This window comes from Erpetoichthys calabaricus, chromosome 2 (assembly GCF_900747795.2).
Source record: "Erpetoichthys calabaricus chromosome 2, fErpCal1.3, whole genome shotgun sequence".
Lineage (NCBI taxonomy): Eukaryota > Metazoa > Chordata > Cladistia > Polypteriformes > Polypteridae > Erpetoichthys > Erpetoichthys calabaricus.
The window spans coordinates 117,066,306-117,087,511 of record NC_041395.2 but is presented as its reverse complement, the minus strand read 5'-3'; the positions used below and the strand labels follow the sequence as shown (position 1 = coordinate 117,087,511).

General features: G+C 38.6%; 1 protein-coding gene across 4 annotated transcripts in view; it reads right to left on the bottom strand.

Moving 5' to 3' along the window:
• Window positions 1-1,151: 1,151 nt before the first annotated feature.
• Window positions 1,152-21,206, bottom strand: part of acsl3a (acyl-CoA synthetase long chain family member 3a) — a 99,634-nt gene continuing 79,579 nt past the window's right edge. For all 4 annotated transcript variants that reach the window (XM_051923780.1, XM_028794408.2, XM_028794409.2 and 1 more), the window contains 3 exons: window positions 11,945-12,059; window positions 11,494-11,651; window positions 1,152-3,550 (listed from right to left, as the gene is read on the bottom strand). In XM_051923780.1, the coding sequence (XP_051779740.1) occupies window positions 3,393-3,550; window positions 11,494-11,651; window positions 11,945-12,059 (431 nt within the window). In that variant the 3' untranslated portion in view covers window positions 1,152-3,392. The remainder of the gene's footprint in view (window positions 3,551-11,493; window positions 11,652-11,944; window positions 12,060-21,206) is intronic.

The window sequence follows — 21,206 nt, the reverse complement described above, 5'->3', positions numbered from 1 at the left end:
TCAAAGGGTAGTGAGACAGGCATTGGTTGATACATTTACAGCAAGTCAAACTCATGGCCACAAAACAACTATGAGTCAAAACGTACAGTAATTATCTTTACCTCTTTCTTTTTCTTAAAGATTACTCAATAAGAGAATGCTTTCATCCTTTTAAACAAAGTTGTGATGCTAAATGACACACTGTCCTGGGTTAAACAGCTGGCTGCCATGACATCCCATGTCTTGCAATGCATGACTCACATGCCTATCAATACAGACCATCACAGTAACAAAATTTTGTTGCACATGAGAAAAGAGGATAACAAATGAGAAACAAAAATAATAAAAAAAACATGTCTTAAATCCTAACAAATGCAATATTGTCTTGACTGCTAACACTTTATTGGTGAATGTAAAAGCATCTTTATGAATTATAAAAATCTGGTGTACATTAAGACTGTAATAGCATTTGCAGAGCTTACAGTATTGCAAAAATAAGAACTGTTGTTTAGAGTACAATATGCAATGAAATAATACAGAGTTAACCATAACTGCATCTGAAAACTGATGCATTTTTAATTATTAAAAAAGGATACATCTAATTTTCTTGATTATATTAAATTTATTTATACTGCACATTCAAATTGTAAACCATGTCAAACTTATATCTACACTGCTTTTTCCATAAAGCTTCATATGCATATCTCATTAAAGTTTTTAGTGCACATGTGTACTGTAGTTGTAACTCATTAAATCACTGATCATAAACCTCCTAATTCTTCTAACTGTATAAGGCGAAATAAAGAACAAAACTGACTTATTCCAAAATGACGGATGAAAACCAATAATGTCCAGTTGTTTGAATATTGCCACATTTGTACGACACGTTCGCATGGCACTGGAACTTTGTTACTGGTTGAAAGACATTGCCTTTTTGTTAAATGTACTGTCATGTGAGCCATACAACAATAAAATTCATTTGCAAGCAGTTGAAGGGCTTATACTAATCAATATAAATATACTGATGACACCCTTTTGCCCCCTCTTGTATATTTAAACTCTGAAGTTTAGAAAATATCCATAGAAACTAATGAACAATCTTAAGAAATGAATGGAAAAGAGTTTTAAAAGGCAACAGTTACATCAAAAATGTCAATCTGACGCAAACCACCATTTGAATATTTTGTATTTTTCCAAGGCCAATTCCAAATAAATAAATTTGATACATTTGCATTTAATCTATATTACAGAGCAGGTTCCCCAGGACAGAGTAGCAGAAAACAACATTGGGGGCTTTATAACAATGTTTAAACAATTCAAACATATATTATACAACTGGCCACTGCTCCAATGGCTAATACCAGACCCTCATATTTACAAAGCAAGAAACTTTACAAATTTGAAATTGACATATTATTACTACAAATACTATGAAGATAAAAAGCACATTACAAATGGGAAAAATGTTACATGTTACACTGTCAAATTAAAATGGTTACCTTTTTTAAGCGTTTTCTTTAAATGACAATGCAACTAAAACAGTAAATGTTAGGTCACAGAAATCAAGACACAACATTTTGTCTAAAATGCTTTTGGGAAGATGCTGTGATTTCTTTGGAAATTCAACTATCTATTTTATACCACTCTCATATACAAAATGTTTATGTGAATGTATTATGCTACCATGTGTCCATACTATAACTACAATGGAATAGTATTAACACAGAATTAAATCACTTTTCCACAGCTAAACGAACCCCTTTTGTTGAACATGTTATAAAAACCATCATCACCATACATGTAATCCAAAACAGAAAAAAAAGAAAGAAAAAAAACTACCCAATTAAAGTTGGGAAAAAAGGGTAAAAAAAACACATGCAACACAATGTCATCATCATCAAAATATACATTATTCTTGTTAATTACAATTTTGCCATGTTAATATATGCAATAAATAACAACTCCTCCAATTGCAAATGCCTAGTGTTTTATGTTTTTTTTTAACATTATACAAATCAGTCCTACACATTTTCTCAAATAAGCACTCATGCATGGGGTGGGGGGTGTACACTACACTAGCAAGACAAATCATATTGCACATCTGGTTATAGTTCAAATTTGAACCCGTGAAATGTAAAGGGATAGTATTATACTTGGAGCTAATATTTAAAAATGCTAAATAACAAGCAAACCACCTTGTTATTAAATGGTTTCTTTGACCTAACATGACATTTTCTCTAAAATCCCTAGCATTAGTTTAGGATCTACTTCTTGCAAAAATGAAGAAAAAATTTTGTTTTAATTTTCAGTAATATTACTAGGTATGCTTAAAATGAGAATCACATTCCACTTTCAATCACAGGAGAAAAATAGCATAAAGAGATAAAAAATGTAAATCTCCGTCACAAACAACAGTACTCTATAATTGCTCCTGACCTGCAGGCACTTGGATGTTTAATACACAATGCCAGCCTATACCACTTTGTAAAGTGATACATTAACAGTGTAAAGAAACCAAGCTCTTTAAGCAAGGCAGCTTTTTGCATATGATTTCTAAAAATTAATGAACTGGTAATGCCAGTACAGTGAGCTGGTAAGGACAATTTAAAGTTGAATGTCAACCATGTCTGATTCTGCACACTGTAATACTACTGCATGTTCTGCGGCCAATATGCAAAATGCTTTAATAAGCAAGAGCTTCTTCTTTAAGCAGCCTTGTAATAATAACCAGGTTCTACTACAGTTTTAATTTATGCCCATTTATGAACACAAATATCAAATCATCACTTTTGAAGGTCTATTTGTATTTTAGGGAGAACCATTCTGCATTAGGCACATGATTGAGTCTTCCAAATAAGTTTTACATATTAACAAATCTGCACTAAAATAATTTACTGGTGGGCTAAAGAAAAGCCCTTTCTTTACTAAGTTACTAATGGTTATCAGAAGCTAAAATCTGAGTTCTTACAATTTATTTACACTCGGGGTTTGTTCATATTAGTGAACCTGAAAAATAATTTTGTGTGTGTATGTGGTTTAAGCTTCCAATACAAAACCTATACACCATATATTACAGCATCAGCTATTTTTTGACTTCATTTGAAGATTGCCATTTATCTTGTAGGCTCTTAAATTTCAGCAGAGTACTTAATGTGTATTTATATTGCAAAATTGAATTAAAAAAACACAGTGAATCTTCATATCATTATTGTTCTCTAATTTAGTTTTGACTCTGAACCTGACCTAACAAACAGATGACTAAAAAAGTAACAAAGAAAAACTGACTTGAAAACCACTGATGATTATGATGAGTGATGACAGATAACAACACAGGCCACGTTTTGGTCTCAAATTGGATACAATTCAAGTATTTTCCTATTTAACCCAGACTTGTCTTAACCGTGCACTCAAGATTATTTTCCTCCATACATTCTCTCAATGTCATCTTTGTAGTAGGTCTTCAGCTCTTTTCTTTTAAGTTTAAAGGCATCTGTCACCAGACCAGTTTCTGGAGTCCATGGTTCACAGCAGAGGCGAATTTTCATTGGAATTTCAAACTTTTCTAATTTAGCTGCAAGACATAACCAGTTTAGCAGAAAGGTAATTAAGACAAGTATGTTATGTGTCTAATAACAATTCAAAAAGTACATTTCTATACATAAACATGCTAATTTTTCATGTTTTGTAAGTTTAAGAAGAACTGAGGCCAGACAAAACTTGTCAAGTGATTTAAACCAAATTCTGTTCATTTTTTGATTTCACAAAATACTTTTTTGTTGGTTCTAATGGCTACATGTTTTATGAAATCTACTAATTTCTTCATGGCATTTCTCTAAATATATTCTTAATAACCCACTGTGAAATAGCATTTAGAAAATGGCAGTGCATCATTTTCTTAATATACTTTATCTGTAGCAATGACACAAATCCTGATTACAGTAATTATCACTTTAATTATCATAAGTTATCACTTTTTTCGGAAGCAACTTTTGGTGGCATTAACAGTAGAAGTGTCATGTGAAACTGACAAGCAAAGGAATGAAATGAACAATTAGTGGCTCAGGGCAGCCACTGGAATCTAGGGATGACTTCCTGTACTCAGAATTTTTTTTTTTCCCTGGAGGTATATAATTTCACACCAGTGGTATCACAGAGAGCATGGACATGTTTTTGAGCACAGAAACAGTACAAATGAAGCTGCAGGGTGGGCCAAGTGTGTAAGTATGTATTTATGTGGACAGGTTTGTATTGTTGTGAATTAAAGCAAACCTTGAATTTTACTCATATTTTCACAACAAATCTGAATGGGGCTATCACTTTAATATACTGAAAGTGGGACACCACACTGTCATTCAAGATATTGTTTAATCTGTTTCATTTACAACTCTGTTTTCATTTGTAAGTCAGAGTTTTATGGCTACTTCTATGAATTTTCATGTACTAATGTAATCTAAACATAATTTAATGAAATATTTTGCTCTCTTTTGGATGTTTTTTTATTGTTTTTGTCTTTTTTGTATTTACAGTATGTCATTTTTTAATATTGTGTTTAATATTGTGGCCCTAGCAGTAAAAAAGGAGAAGCTTCAGTTTATACTGAAGCTTTGAAATTGTGCTTTTGATTTCATACTTTGTTTATTGTGAATTTTGCTATTCTTTCTGGAATTCATGGATTTTGACTTCTACTATCTTCTAAATCTATTTCTGCTCCTTTTTTGTGATTGACTTTGTTTTTCTTTAAAAGTTTCTTTTCAAAGGAAATTTATTATGTTATTGTAGGTTCAAAATTTGATATGTTCCCTCTGCCTCTTTTAATTGTATTTTTGAGTATTTCTGAAAGCTTGTGCTCCATATTGGGCCTGTTGAATTTAGGGTTGGGTGTCTGTAATGAGGCCTATCTTGGGGAGGCAGACTTAGGTGATGGACTGGTTTGTGTTTATTTCTGGCCTACACCCATTATTGTGCAACAATGCATCAGAAAATAATAGCATAATGGGACTACCATTTAAATATAACACCTACACAGCACTCCCACTCAACATTTTATTTGACAGGGAAGCATTCTTCCACGAGAATTGACAATAAACTCATGACATGTAAAAAATAAATACATATACACACAAGAATACCTTAAAAAATGCCTATAAAAAGCCTACACAATCTTTCAAAATCATCATCTTTTCACTTAACAGATTACATGGCACTGATTAGGAACACCAAACAGAAGTATAATAATTACTACTAGCTAACCCACAGCGTAGCATATGCCGCATAATTATGTATTGATGGGTGAATACTTCCTGAAAGACACAGTTGTCCAAATGGGGTAGGTTTGAGGATACGACTGTGAGTGAATGAAAAGATGGAACTCTGGAGACAGCAACATTCAATTGTCCATGACTGAAAACTGGGTTTGGCAGATACAGGCATATCGTTTTGAAAGTATGTCCCTGTGTCTTATTAATTGTCATTGCAAAGGCCAATCTAACAGGAAATTGCGTGTAAACGTAAAAGGCAAATTTGAATCAGATGGGGTGAGGGATTCTCTCTCTCGCACCTGTGTGAGTGTGTCTCTCTCTCGTGTGTGTGTGTGTCTCTCTCTCTCGCGCGCCTGTGTGTGTGTGTGTGTGTCTGTCTCTCTCTCTCTCTCTCTCTCTCTCTCTCACGCGCGCCTCTGTGTGTGTGTGTGTGTCTCTGTCTCTCATGTGTGTGTGTGTGTGTCTCTCTCTCTCGCATGTGTGTGTGTGTGTGTCTCTCTCTCTCGCGTGCGCGAGTGCTTGTGTGCTGTAAGTGAATGAAAAGATGGAACTCTGGAGAGAGCAACATACAATTGTCCGTGACTGAAAACTGGTTTTGGCAGATACAGGCATATCTTTTTGAAAGTTTGCCCCTGCGCCTTATTAATTGTCATTGCAAAGGCCAATCTAACAGGAAATTGTGTGTAAAAGTAAAAGGCAAATTTGAATCTGATGGGGTCAGGGAAATCTGGGGAATAAGGACAGCTTATGAGGTAGCAGCTGTGATTGTTTTACACTCCAGTACATTGCGGTGAATGCTGAGAACAGTCCGTCTAGTGCCTTTACAGAGACTTTTTGCTGGCATGAGGTTTCTGAGAAGCATGACGACTGAACCAATTTTAAGTTTGACTTTATGCAGAGGCATGGCAGTGGGAGTAATGGCTGCCCGGCGGGTCATGGGAATAACGCCGCCGGATTGCCAGTCGGCATTGTTTATGGTCGGAACTACGATGGTATGTGATCTTCTTCGAACCTCCGACTTTCGTTCTTGATTAATGAAAACATTCTTGGCATATTCTTTCGCTCTCGCACATACTGATTACTCTGTAGTGCGTGTGCCATGTTTGGCTGCTTAGTGAATTGTTGGTGGAAGGGGCTCGGTCTTGCGTGCGTCTTGCTTGCCATGGACTTAGTGAATTATATATATAGACTAGCAAAATACCCGCGCTTCGCAGCGGAGAAGTACTGTGTTAAAGAGGTTATGAAAAAAAAAGGAAACATTTTAAAAATAACGTAACATGATTGTCAATGTAATTGTGTTGTCATTGTTATAACTGTTGCTGTCTTTTATATATATATATATATATATATATTATATATATAATATACACACACACATAAACATTTATATACATATACATATATACACATATCTACATATACACATCTACATATATATACACACATACATAAAGACACACATAAGACTTACTGACTGAAACGGGCTTTCATTGACAATCATGTTACGTTATTTTTAAAATGTTTCCTTTTTTTTTTCATAACCTCTTTAACACAGTACTTCTCCGCTGCGAAGCGCGGGTATTTTGCTAGTATATATATATATATACATATACACACATACATGCAGTTTTAATAACACAGAAATCAATATAAACATTAACATCATTATCATATGAGAATATGAAGTAATATATAAGAAGCACATTTCATATAAATATAAATTATTAAACAGTAAAATCTTGTTCTGTAATTTGCTACCGTGGCAATTTGTGTGTCTGTCCAGGATTTTAAATGACCTGTAGCTCGCAAACCGTTTCACCTATACACTTGAAATGTGGTACACATATAGTACGTCACGTCTACTATCCGCTTTATGGGTGATGATTGTTTTACTCTTTTTATCTTTATTTTATTTTATTGTAGAATCAACTCCTATCTGCGCACAGCAGGGCAGCCGTGGGCGGATGCGTATGGTGTATTCACTCCATGTTATCGTGCATTGCGCTGTCAGTGGTATTTTGATAAAGAATTTGAACAACATATAAGAAGCGTATAAATTATTAAACAGTAAAACATTAACATTTAAGAAGTAAAGTTACATTAAGTACTACTGCAGTGCCTTCGGGTATACCTCATTTTTTGTTTGCCCATTACATGCTTAAATGTATACATTTTTTGGTGCACCTACCGGAGAACACGCGACATATAACCGAGCGTGGGAGAAGCATGGATTTTAAACACGCGTTGAGTTCATCTGCTGGTCTCCCTCGTGGAATAACTGGTAATATTTGACTAAAATCTACAGCGAGTAAAACGACATTACCTCGTATTTTTTTTTTTTACGATCTCTGAGATCTTGCTTTTTTCGGTTCAAGGCTTCATAAGCTCTTTTATGTTGTATGGTGTACTTATCCCAAACCATCATCTTTGAATGTTGCAAGACTTTCGCCTTGTATGTAGATCGGGGTAATTACATTCATTGCATTCCTAGTCTGAATCACAATCTGATTGTATGGGTGGTTACCTGGCACTGTAGGGTTGCCACCCGTCCTTTAAAATACGGAATCGTGCCGCGTTTGAGAATGAAATTGCGCGTCCCGTTTTGAATCAATACTGGACGGGATTTATCCCGTATTTTTTTTATCATTTTTTTTTTTTAAAGCAGCGTCTCATGCAAATCATCCCACACGCATTTTATGAAGATGCCTCCTTTCCTACTTTTGATTGGGTAATACTTGATGTCTTCGTTAGTTTGATTGGTGTTTTTAACTGTCCAGTGAGGAGGGCGTGTCTTTTAAGTACAGTCTGCAAAGTGTTGGCACTGAGATGTGGCGTCAGCGCCATAGTTGAAGCCCCTAACGTTGCGGTCAGCAAGTCGGCTAACATCCGCTATGTGCCGTCTTTCAGTTGCGAGAAGCAGATCATAGAATGGTTGAAACTGTTGCCCCTAACGTTGCGCCACGGCGTGTGGTTCGTTTATACCTCGTGTGTTCTCATTAAACTTTTATCTCGCGAATATGTTATTGCAATCCGCGGCAGGAGCGTTTCTATAAACTTAATTTAAAGTTACGTTTTACACCGTGCTTTCTTTCCCTTATGAACATGCTTGTATGCTTAACTCGCTCCGTTCTCAATTGTTTAATTAATTTTTTGCTCTTAGCTGTTTGCGGCTCTTCCTCCATTTCCCCCTACTTCGTTCTTTTATCTCGCGAATATGCTATTGCAATCCTTAACGGGAGCGTTTCAATAAACCGATTGAAAATAGTTTTGCATTTACCTTTTTAGTAAAAGGCGAGCTTTTAAGCCTGAGAAATCACCCCGTAAATGCACACGTTTAATTGCACATGTGTTAATATGTATGGTTACACAGTATTAAAAGACAGTAAACAACGTCAGTTACCTTTGTTCCCGCGTTTGATAAAATGTGAGCTTTTAAGCCTGAGAAATCACCCCGTAAATGCACACGTTTAATTGCACATGTGTTAATATGTATGCTTACACAGTATTAAAAGACAGTCAAAAATTAACGTCATTTACCTTCGTTCCCACGTGTGACTCGTGCTGTAAATCTCTTCCTTGTTTTTAGTTCACGTGATTACGTAGGAGGCGTGATGACACGATACGTGACTCCGCCTCCTCCATTACAGTGTATGGACAAAAAATATGTTCCAGTTATGACCATTACGCTTTGAATTTCGAAATGAAACCTGCCTAACTTTTGTAAGTAAGCTGTAAGGAATGAGCCTGCCAAATTTCAGCCTTCCACCTACACGGGAAGTTGGAGAATTAGTGATGAGTGAGGGCTTTGCCTTTTATTATTATAGATACAGTGCATAGATATCTTGCTAAATAAAAAACTGATCAAAAATGAAATTGGCTATGATAAAATGGAAAGACTTAAAAAATAGATAAAGGAGGTTGAAATAAAGCAGCCCAAACAATTGGAATAGTCATTAAATGTTAAAGGCAGCTAAGGTATTGAGAGTAAATCGATGTACAGATTTCTCAGGCAAGAGAAGACACAAAATGACTGAAAAGTAGGTGTGATTATTGAAATGTATAAAGGAAAATGTGTTCCATTAGAGGTAAAGTCTTATGGAGCAATGAAACTTTTGAAGCAGACATAGAGGGGCGTTCAGTAATTTATCTACCTCAGTAGGAAAGAAAAGAGTTTTCAAAAAATTTTTGTTTTATTTTTCAATATAGTCTGCTGATAGCTCCACACACTTCATCCACTTTTCCTGCAATGACTTCAACCACTTTGAAAAAAAAACTTCTGCTTGACCTTCAAACCAGGATGACTTGAAAACCACTGTCCATGGAGAGATTTCTTCAAAACTCTGAACAGGAAATAATCTGAGTGAGCCAGGTCAGGACTGTAGGGTGTGATTGATGTGACATGTAAACCTGCACAATGTCGTGAAGAAGCAGCACGCCTGCTCTGAGTTTACCTTGTCTTTTCTAATTGATTGATTCCCGCAAAGCAATAACTGTGTTGGTGTAACTCTTCCCGGTTATGGTTGTCTTGTGTGGCATGATCTCCAGAACCAAAAGTCCTTCAATATCTCAGAAGACAATTGACACAAGTTTTCCTACAGATTTTTCTGTCTTGAACTTTTTTGGGGTGGGGAATGACTTGTGCTTCTACTGCATTGACTCCATTTTGGACTCAGGATCTCAGTGATAGATCCAAATCTCATCTCCAGTCACCAAACAATTAATAAAATTCATTTGGTCTTCATAGAGCATCTCCAAGTTCTCCTGACAGCACTGGAGCGTCATGGCTTTCTGACATGGCATCAGCATTCTTGGAACCCAACATGCACTGACTTTTCATGAATTATTATTTTCCAAACTGTATCTGCCGAGATGCCCATTTTTCAACTATTCGGGGAACCTTAATTCATCTGTCTGACAAAATTAAATCCTCAACTTTCTTGCACATTTCTGTGGAAGTTGTTTTAACAGGCCATCTAGTGTGAGTCTAGTGTCATCTTCAATGGACTCTCTAACCACTGAAATTGCTTGCTCCAAAATTTTACTTTGTAGGATGGTGGGGCAGACTCGCCGTGAAGAGCAGTCATGTGTTCATGGATCTCCTTTGGCTTTTTTCCTTCATTTGTAAGAAATTTTATCACTGAATGTTGCTACAAATCTACCATTTTCTTACTTGACTCGCACAAGGACTCTCCTGACATCCTGTCTCTTGGAATGATAGACTTGCACTGAGCCAAAATTGTGCATGAGTAACCTTGAGACATGTCATAACATGCCCAGACTTGTTTCAACATGCTTGCAACTTTCTTTCATACTCAGGTTGATAAATTATTCAACACCGTTGAAGACATCTGAGATAGCGCCAGGCAAAAAATGAAGAGAACAGGGGATCAGGTAAAATGTAATGAAATTAAGGTTGGTTTCATGTCAAGCAAAATGAACTATGTCCACTGTTTCTATTCTGCATGAAATTCACTATACAAAGAGAAAGAAGTTGGTTTTTAATGGGTTTCTGTATTGAGAAAGTTAGCTGTGCATAAATGGCAATGTCCAAAGTCAGGTTAATATGGTCATGGATGTAGGTGTATGATACAGTCAGACATTAATTCAGTAGATTTATTGACATAATAATTTTATTAAGAGTATGGAAATGCTGGAATTAATGCAACACAGTGATAATGGGCAGAGATAGAGATCGAGTGGTACTGTAAGAAGGAGGAGATGTAAATAGTAGACATTTCAGAAGTTATCCTACATATGTTTTTGTAAAGGAACCTCTTTGACATTGGAGAGAAAGTTTTCAGTCTATTGGAATAAGATGTGACAGATTAAGTGGAAATATGAAGCACAGCTGGACATGCCCAAAATGAGAATTATCAGAAATGTATGGAGGTTTTCTGAGAAAGATGAAGTAATCTGCAAAGTAGAGGGAGACGACTGGGAAGAAGGTAATGATGAAGGTTGACTGCATGAAGTAAAATGCAAATAATGCCAGTGTTGTACTGTATTGGGTGTGGAGCAGTTTGGGAAAAAGACCACAAAGGTGGGAGAATTTCAAGGACAAATGGCTAAAACAGGAGTTTAAGAAGATGTTGCTTTCAGAATGTCTGAACAACTGAAACTCAAGCATATAAGTAAAAAAAAATTATTTAATGCGTTTGGTTTCACACTTTGAGACGTGAAAATTCCAAAAGGTTCATAGATTTTCTATAGGTATGATCTATACATGTAACTAGTTAATGATTTAATTACAATGTACCAGTTATAGCAGCTTCTGCAACAATGCGCAATACTTCTTTTTCCATTTCAGAGTTATTGCAGATCTCTTCCCATGTTCCTTTGATTTTCTTTTGCTCAGCAAGGGCCATAAGATGTTTCTGATTAGGCACAACAAATCCAATCACATAGGACTGGTCGCTGTAATTTAATAGTTTAAAATAACATTAATAAAATACATAAAACATTTTAAAAGTTATTTAAATAAAGTGTCAAAATTTCTATATATTTTATACTATTAATAAGTTGACTAATCATTATATATTCACTTAAAAAATAACAAAACTGTTAAAATTAATACTAACGGTTCGCATAAGTTCTTGGTACTGTACATTGTACTAGAAAGGAATGTGCTTGATTGCAACTTAATACTAATTTAAATAATTATCATTCACCACTCAATAATATCATTCTGAAAATTAAATCCACTTTACCTATTTGCATATGCACAGATGTTATCAATTAACGCACAATTTTTTAATACAGCTTCAACTTTTCCGAGAGACACATATTCTCCTGCTTGAAGTTTTACCAGATCCTTCTTGCGATCTGTAATTAAACATAGAAAAATATACATATATACTCATACACACACACACACAGTATATATAAATATATATATGTAGTTTTTTACTAATGCACATAGCAGCTTATGTTTTTAACACAGAAAATTTAGTCAAAAGCAATTTTTTGAAAAGCAAAAACCAAGTACAATATAAGAATTTAATCATTAATATAAAATTTATAAAATTACCTCTGTGGTTAAAATTCTGTTTATATTTCATTTCAACCAGTATGGCTTTTGTTTGTTTAAGATTTTTCCCTAATTTCTCCTGGAATTTACAGATGCCCTTTTCTGGAATTAATTTTCATTTTAATTTCAATATTTTAATTTTTTTGTATAGTCTGGTCTTTTAATTATAATTTTATATTAACCATTAACAAGCAGCAGACAAACCCAGCCACAGGGGATGCACAAACCAGTGTGTTTCTTTGTGCTGGTCCCAAGCCTGGATAAATGGGGAGGGATACGTCAGGAAGGGCATCCGGTGTAAAATTTTGCCAGATCAATATGCAGACAGTAATGCAAATTTCCATACCGGATTGGTCGAGCCCTGGGTTAACAACGACCACCACCAGCACTGTGAGCCAACAGGGTGCTGGCACAAATTGGACTACTGTTGGCCGAAGGAGAAGAAGAGGGGGGGAGACGTGTCCAGAGGCAGGAGGAGAGGAGGAAAGTAAAGAGAGTGGAACTGCGGGTAGGAACTTTGAATGTTGGCAGTATGACTGGTAAGGGGAGAGAGTTAGCAGATATAATGGAGAGAAGGAAGGTTGATATATTGTGCGTGCAAGAGACTAAATGGAAGGGGAGTAAGGCCAGGTGGATTGGAGCTGGATTCAAATTGTTCTATCATGGTGTGGATAGGAGGAGAAATGGGGTAGGAGTTATTCTGAAGGAACAGTATGTGAAGAGTGTTTTGGAGGTGAAAAGAGTGTCAGGCAGAGTAATGATTATGAAGATGGAAATGGGAGGTGTGATGATGAATGTTGTTAGTGCATATGCACCACAAGTTGGGTGTGCAATGGGTGAGAAAGAAGATTTTTGGAGTGAGTTGGATGAAGTGATGAACAGTGTACCTAAGGGACAGAAAGTGGTGATTGGAGCAGATTTCAATGGGCATGTTGGTGAACGGAACAGTGGAGACGAGGAGGTGGTGGGTAGGTATGGTGTCAAGGAGAGGAATGAAGAAGGTCAGAGGATAGTGGATTTTGCCAAAAGGATGGACATGGCTATGGTGAATATGTATTTTCAGAAAAGGGAGGAACATAGGGTTACGTACAAGAGTGGAAGACGATGCACACAGGTATATTACATCCTATGCAGAAGAGTTGATCTGAAGGAGATTGAAGTCTGCAAAGTGGTGGCAGGGGAAAGTGTAGTTCAGCAGCATAGGATGGTGGTCTGTACGATGATGTTGGAGATCAAGAAGCGGAAGAGAGTGAGGGCAGAGCCAAGGATCAAATGCTGGAAGTTGAAAAAGGAAGACTGCAAGGTTGAGTTTAGGTGAGGTGAGACAGGCACTGGTTGCAATGAAGAGTTACCTGACAGCTGGGAAACTACAGCAGATGTAGTAAGGGTGACAGCAAGAAGGGTGCTTGGCGTGACATCTGAAAAGAGGAAGGAGGAAAAGGAAACCTGGTGGTGGAATGAGGAAATACAGGAGAGTATACAGAGGAAGAGGATGGCAAAGAAGAAGTGGGGTAGTCAGAGAGATGCAGAAAGTAGACAACAGTACAAGGAGATAAGGTGCAAGGTGAAGAGAGAGGTGGCGAAGGCTAAAGAAAAGGCGTATTATGAGTTGTACGAGAGGTTGGACACTAAGGAGGGAGAAAAGTACCTGTACTGATTGGCTAGACAGAGGGACCAAGCTGGGAAAGATGTGCAGCAGGTTTGGGTGATAAAGGATAAAGATGGAAACGTACTCACAAGCGAGGAGAGTGTGTTGAGCAGATGGAAAGAGTACTTTGAGAGGCTGATGAATGAAGAGAATGAGAGAGAGAAGAGGTTAGATGATGTGGAGATAGTGAATCAGGAAGTGCAACAGATTAGCAAGGAGGAAGTAAGGATAGCTATGAAGAGGATGAAAAATGGAAAGGCCATTGGTCCAGATGACATACCTATGGACGCAAGGAGGTGTTTAGGAGAGATGGCAGTGGAGTTTTTAACTAGATTGTTTAATGGAATCTTGGAAAGTGAGAGGATGCTTGAGTAGTGGAGAAGAAGTGTACTGGTGCCGATATTTAAGAATAAGGGGGATGTGCAGGACTGCAGTAACTACAGGGGAATAAAATTGATGAGCCACAGCATGAAGTTATGGGAAAGAGTAGTGGAAGCTAGGTTAAGAAGTGAGGTGATGATTATTGAGCAGCAGTATGGTTTCATGCCAAGAAAGAGCACCACAGATGCAATGTTTGCTCTGAGGATGTTGATGGAGAAATTTAGAGAAGGCAAGAAGGAGTTGCATTGTGCCTTTGTGGACCTGGAAAAAGCATATGACAGGGTGCCTCGAGAGGAGCTGTGGTATTGTATGAGGATGCTGGGAGTGGCAGAGAAGTACATAAGAGTTGTACAGGAAATGTACGAGGGAAGTGTGACAGTGGTGAGGTCTGCGGTAGGAGTGACGGATGCATTCAAGTTGGAGGTAGGATTACATCAGGGATTGGCTCTGAGCCCTTTCTTATTTGCAATGGTGATGGACTGGTTGACAGATGAGATTAGACAGGAGTCCCCGTGGACTATGATGTTTGCTGATGACATTGTGATCTGTAGCGATAGTAGGGAGCACGTTGAGGAGACCCTGGAGAGGTGGAGATATGCTCTAGAGAGGAGAGGAATGAAGGTCAGTAGGAACAAAACAGAATACATGTTTGTAAATGAGAGGGAGGTCAGTGGAATGGTGAGGATGCAGGGAGTAGAGCTGGCGAAGGTGGATGAGTTTAAATACTCGGGATCAACAGTACAGAGTAATGGATTGTGGAAGAGAGGTGAAAAAGAGAGTGCAGGCAGGGTGGAATGGGTGGAGAAGAGTGTCAGGAGTAATTTGTGATAGACGGGTATCAGCAAGAGTGAAAGGGAAGGTCTACAGGACGGTAGTGAGACCAGCTATGTTATATGGTTCGGAGACGGTGGCACTGACCAGAAAGCAGAAGACAGAGTTGGAGGTAGCAGAGTTAAAGATGCTAAGATTTGCACTGGGTGTGATGAGGATGGATAGGATTAGAAATGAGTACATTAGAGGATCAGCTCAAGTTGGAAAGGTTGGGAGACAAAGTCAGAGAGGCGAGATTGCGTTGGTTTGGACATGTGCAGAGGAGAGATGCTGGGTATATTTCAAGAAGGATGATAAGGATAGAGCTGCCAGGGAAGAGGAAAAGAGGAAGGCCTAAGTGAAGGTTTACGGATGTGGTGAGAGGGGACATGCAGGTAATGGGTGTAACAGAGCAAGATGCAGAGGACAGAAAGATATGGAAGGAGATGATCCACTGTGGCAACCCCTAATGGGAGCAACCAAAAGAAGAAGAACAACAACAAGCAGCAGATACACATGTATAAGACAATGAATTCGAGACAGAAGAAGTATTATTTCCACTTTTTTAGTCATCAGCAGGTAATAACTTAAATAACAAAGCAGTATCTGGCCCTGATAAATGCATTACGGTGCATACCTTAGCCAAGAGAAAATATTAATTTCCATACACAATGTCTTCTTCTACCATAAAAACTTGAATTAATACATATAAAATGTAGTATCTGTTAAATTGTGTAAAAGTATCTTAATGCCTATCTGCTATATAAATTAAAGTACGAAGCCTTGCTTTAGACACTGAATATTTCTGCTTACCCTAGAAATCACAACATTGCCTTCAACATCTACCTTCTCATCTTAAAACTGTGTTATTTTGCTGAATGCCAGGAGACTTGAAATCATAATATAAATCATGAAGCATCTATCTTCCAAACCCACTGTACTTGGAGTAGGGTCATAAGGAAGCTGGCACCTATCTCAGTATTCAAAAAAAGAACAATCCCCAAATAAGGCACCAGTCATCTTCAAGGGGCAAACACACAGACACACACTAGGGCCAATTTAGTACTGACAGTCCGCATAACCGTCCATGTCTTCAGGCGGAGGAAGGAGACTGGAGTACCTAGAGGAAACTCATGTGGACATGGGGAGAACATGCAAATACCACACAGGAAGTAAACTCCAGCGTCCTTGTTGAGAGGCAGGAGCACTACTGTTGTACCTCCATGCCACCCACTTCATAGTATACCATAGTTACATAATCAACTCTCATTTTAAAATAATTTCTTTACATAATTTTTAATATTTATTAACTAAACGTTTCAACAATCCATGATCATTTAGAATGCATTGCATTCTAAGTGCAATTTACATGTACCTGTATGCAGAAAATTACTTAAGAACAATATGGCCACATTATCACCCCTCCCTGAGTAAACACCTGCTCAATAATGATGAAGGCAATGCCAGAATTCTCACTGCCAGTTTGAACAGTGCCAGAGTTAGCTTGGTTATAGCCAAAAAGCAGAATACTATTCTGACCATTACAAATAACCAAGTATTGGTTAGGCTGAACGTAAAGCATTGCAACTTTCAGTTTTTTTTTCTTTTGGCTTTTTATGGTTCAATGAAAACAGTTCTGTTTCACTCCATTAAATAAAATATCTCTAGTAAATAAAAGTACAGAATTACTGAGTGTAGTTATACAAGATAAAAGACATTAAATAAAACCGTATGCAAAAATGCAATAAAAACTCTAGTAAGCTGACCAGATGAAAGTACTTGGTAATATTAAGAAGTGCAGATGTAGCTGAAGTTTGCTCTTATTTATGTATTTTCTTTCCATTAATGACAGCCACACACACAGAGGGCTTGGGCACGTACAAATTAATAGACACATAGTAACAGAAGAATCACCTTGGCATAATTTTAATATTATGAAATAATGCAGTTCTGAAATTCTGTAAAGTGCAGGGCAAGTGTGGTGACAGAAAATTGTGTTCATTGTGTAAAATCATTCATTGATAGTGTTCCATAACATTGTGATCATTCTGCATTTTAGTCAAAAATCAGGCAGCAAAAAAATGAAAGTTTGTGCATAACATTTAAACTATGTGCTGTCATGTGAACTCTTATTGTTACTGTATGTTTGGTATTTCATGTAACTGGACGGAAATTGGATTATCTGCTCTTTTGTCTTTTAAAGAAGTGTTATATTGGAAAATAATGTATAGGTGAAGTAGAGGAGGGTGGTATACAATATTTTCTCATCTCCCATGAAAAAATATAAAGTTGCCACATTACAATTAAGCAGCCCTAGAGTAGCTAGTGTGAGTTCTCCAAATGGGCATACAGCCAATAAATTAAAGAGTTAAAAGCAATCTTAACGCTGATATAACTTAGCATATACTAAGGACCTTGTAGCCATCTAATTCAGGCAGCATACTGTCTGAATGTCTGAGAAGTTCTAAAAAGTCTAACAGATGCAACCTACAGTTAGAACTTCAGCATTGGCCATAACACAAATAGCCTTGTACAGCACTTACAGGATATCACTTATAGTGTATGCTAAAGCACTATGATGATGTTCTTTGCAGCATTTCTTTGCATGGTTTGGCGCTGGGACAGATCCTAACTTGGACTGGCAATTCATGTAGTTGTGAAAACAAGTAGAGTGTGTGTCACACTTGCACCTTATGTGGGCAGTGGGTGACTTGAATCGGAGCAGCAGAGTGTGGATCAGGGTTAGAAAGGGGTAGCACAAAATGGGATCAGTGAAGTTGACATGCAGCCGAGAAGAGAGACAGTAGGTTCTGCGGCTGAAGTAGTATGTTAGTTGGACACATCAATCACAAAATTTCGGGTCAACTCACTGGCAAGTGCTCCTGTTTTTATGAATGAAGACAACGTTTGAAGATGTTGATGTTGTGTCAGTGATTTTTGACCCTTAGATCTTGCAGATGGCTTTTCCACTCTTTGCAGTGCAGTCTGCAATAAACGAAAATATTCAAAATTGATAGTCCCCAGCACTGATTAAATCCATTGCTGTTGCCTTCCAACATACTGATTAGTCCTGGTGTCTTATGCAGGTATGTAGTGAGTATTGTATGCTAACGTAACATAAATTAAAGAAAATTATTTCTTAAAATTAAAGCAATTTGAAAAACAGTAATTGTGGTGGTAAAATGTGAGACTTTGTATTATTTTAAGAGTTAAGTTGCAAGTCATTAATAAGCAAGTAAAGTGAAGTCAAAAAGTTACAAATCAGAGAAACTAACACGCGAGTCACGTGACTCCCACTTCTATCATCGAATATTTATATAAATCATTATAAATTTATCATTATAAATAATGGAAACCATATGTCTGGTATCCACAGAGAGATGCCATTCAGAAATGAATTAGGATATACTGTGATAAGTATAGTACAGGTTCACATCAGGCTGGAGAGAATGCACTGGTACAGCGTGTTGCCACCACATGACAAAACAACTCGGGATCCCAATTGGCAATCCCGCAGGCAGACGCATGGTCCAGTTCCACCTCCCGGAAATGACCATCTATCTGTCGCAACCAGGTGAGCTGATAACCCTTGGGAAATTGTGCCACATCGCCTTAGTACAGTAACTGACACTCCCTCACAATGCAGATAATGTGCCTTATTCGGGACTCCATGAGCAATCACTTGTTCGACATAAAGTCAAATTAGCAGTACCCAAGGATTCTCCAAAGAGACACAGTACCAAACGAGTCCAGTCTTCATCTCAGGTCACTGGATAGAGAACATGTCTCTAAACCATATAGCAAAACAGGAAGAACCAGGACTCTAAAGACGTCTGAAGATATCAGGAGTGCCACACACCCCATTCAGCAAACTCATGACCCCCCGTGCTCTCTCAATCCATCTACTGAATTCATAGGAAGCGTACCAAAGACATGAATGTTACTGCCGAGGTAAGTAAACCACTCTAAATTCTCTCCACAGACAAACACACTGCCGAAGGCTGTGCCCAAAAAGTACTTAAAGGGCTGAATCTTGGTTTTTATCCAGGACACTTGCAAGCCCAGACACTCAGACTCTCGAGAGCCCTGATCACAGCCTCCATTGACTTTGGGATGACCACTGAATCGTCGGCAAAGTCAACATCAGAGAATCCTTCTCCACCAACAGATGCTGGATCCCACGACCCTGCTGAACACCAGTCCATGCAAGCATTGAATAGAGTAGGAGCAAAAACACACCCCTGAGGAATCCCAGAATCAACTGGGTAAAATGCAGTGGTTCTGCCTCCACTCTGTACAGCACTCACGGTACCCGTGTACAGGCCAGCCATGATATCCAGCAACTTTGGGGGATCCCACAAAATCTTAGGTTGTCCCACAGGGCACCTTGATCAGCTGAGTCAAATGCTTTATGAACATAGACAAAGGCTGCAAAGAAATTCTGCAGATATTCACATTTGCGCTACATGAGAACCCTCAGTACCAGGATGCAGTCGATGGTACATTGACCTCTTAGGTGTAAAACCAGACTGCTCAGGTCACTGGTAGGTGAGCAAGTGACCATGGATCCTATTGAGAAGGACCCTAGCAAGGACCTTACCCAGCACCTACATCAGTATTATCCCCCTGTAGTTGCCACAATCCAGACCATCACCCTTCCCTTTCCAGATAGGGATGACAAGTCCCATTTTCCAGTTAGTTGGGATGATACCCATCTCCCAAATGGAAGCAAAGACTGCTTGCAATGCAAGGAGGACAGCCTTACCACCAGCCCGGAGAAGTTCACCCCGGATACGACAGATCCCTGCAGCTTTCCCTGCCCTCAGCTGGTTCACCACCAGTGCAATCTCAGTGAGACTGAGTGATTCACAACTAATTGAAGGATCAGCCTCAAGTACCGTGGACCCAGAGACGTGCAACATCCTAGCCGGAGAATTAGCTTTCATCAGCTGCTCAAAGTAACCAGCCCTGCGGGTCACAATTGCAGCGTCTTCCGAAAGGATCGTTACCGTTCCATCACCTGCCCTGACTGTGACTCTCAGAGGAACACATTCCTGTGTATAATGCTTTGATTCCTCTGTAAGCAGGATGTGGGTCACTAGACGACAGATGGTGTGTCACTTGCTCACAGATTCCTCTGACAAACGCCTCCTTATCTGCCCTCAGAGCTCTTGTGGCCATCCTTCTCAGTTCCCAGTATAGACCAGAGTTTCCATCAAGCTGTGTGCTGCAGTTCCTCTCGATAATATCCAGGGTGCCCTGTGAGGTGAAAAACCTCCTTCTGCGAACACTGCCAACACCAACACAACCCTTATTAACCTTCGGGGTCTTGTCATAGAGGGTTTCCCACATCACATTAGGATCAGCAGTCGCACCCAAGTCTGTAAGTTCCTCACACAAACTGTGTGCAAACTCATTAGAAACAGCCTGATCTTGGAGTCTGGCCTGGTCCAACCTCATTCTACTAATAGGTGGTAGCCTACTGGACCTAAGCTGGATAAATTGTGTCACTCTCCAAGACATCCCTCATCAAGACATCACTCAACATGGTCGGAGCATACACTGAGACAACAGACAAGGCACCCAGGGAGTACCTTAACCTCAGTCTCATAATACACTTGCTCAAAGGAGCGACAACAGCAACAGCTATTCCCTGAGTATTTTAGGCATCAGAGTGACTAGACCAATAAAAGGTGTTCCCACCTATAGAAATCTGGCCAGTCCCAGGTCTGCATACCTCAGAGAGTGCCACCACTAAAATGCGGAGTTTACAAAGCTTCTCTGACAGCAGAGGAAGATGATCATCATGCTGGAGAGACAAAACGTTCCATGTGCCTACCTGGATGGGCTGCCTCAAATTGGGACCCGAGCACTCTGTGCAGAAGGTGATGCCTCAGCACCTCACCAGTTCCGATCCCCAACAGGCCTAACCCCATTGGCTCTTCAACAGTTTTTGACTATGGGCGGCTGCAGCACAGCTTTTCCCTTGGAGAGCAGAAATGAATCCTGTCTGCCAATTTCGGAATTGCATTAAATTTTTACAATGGCTGAAGTTACAATCCTGCCACCAAACCCCAAGATTTCCCTGAAAGTTGGAGGACTG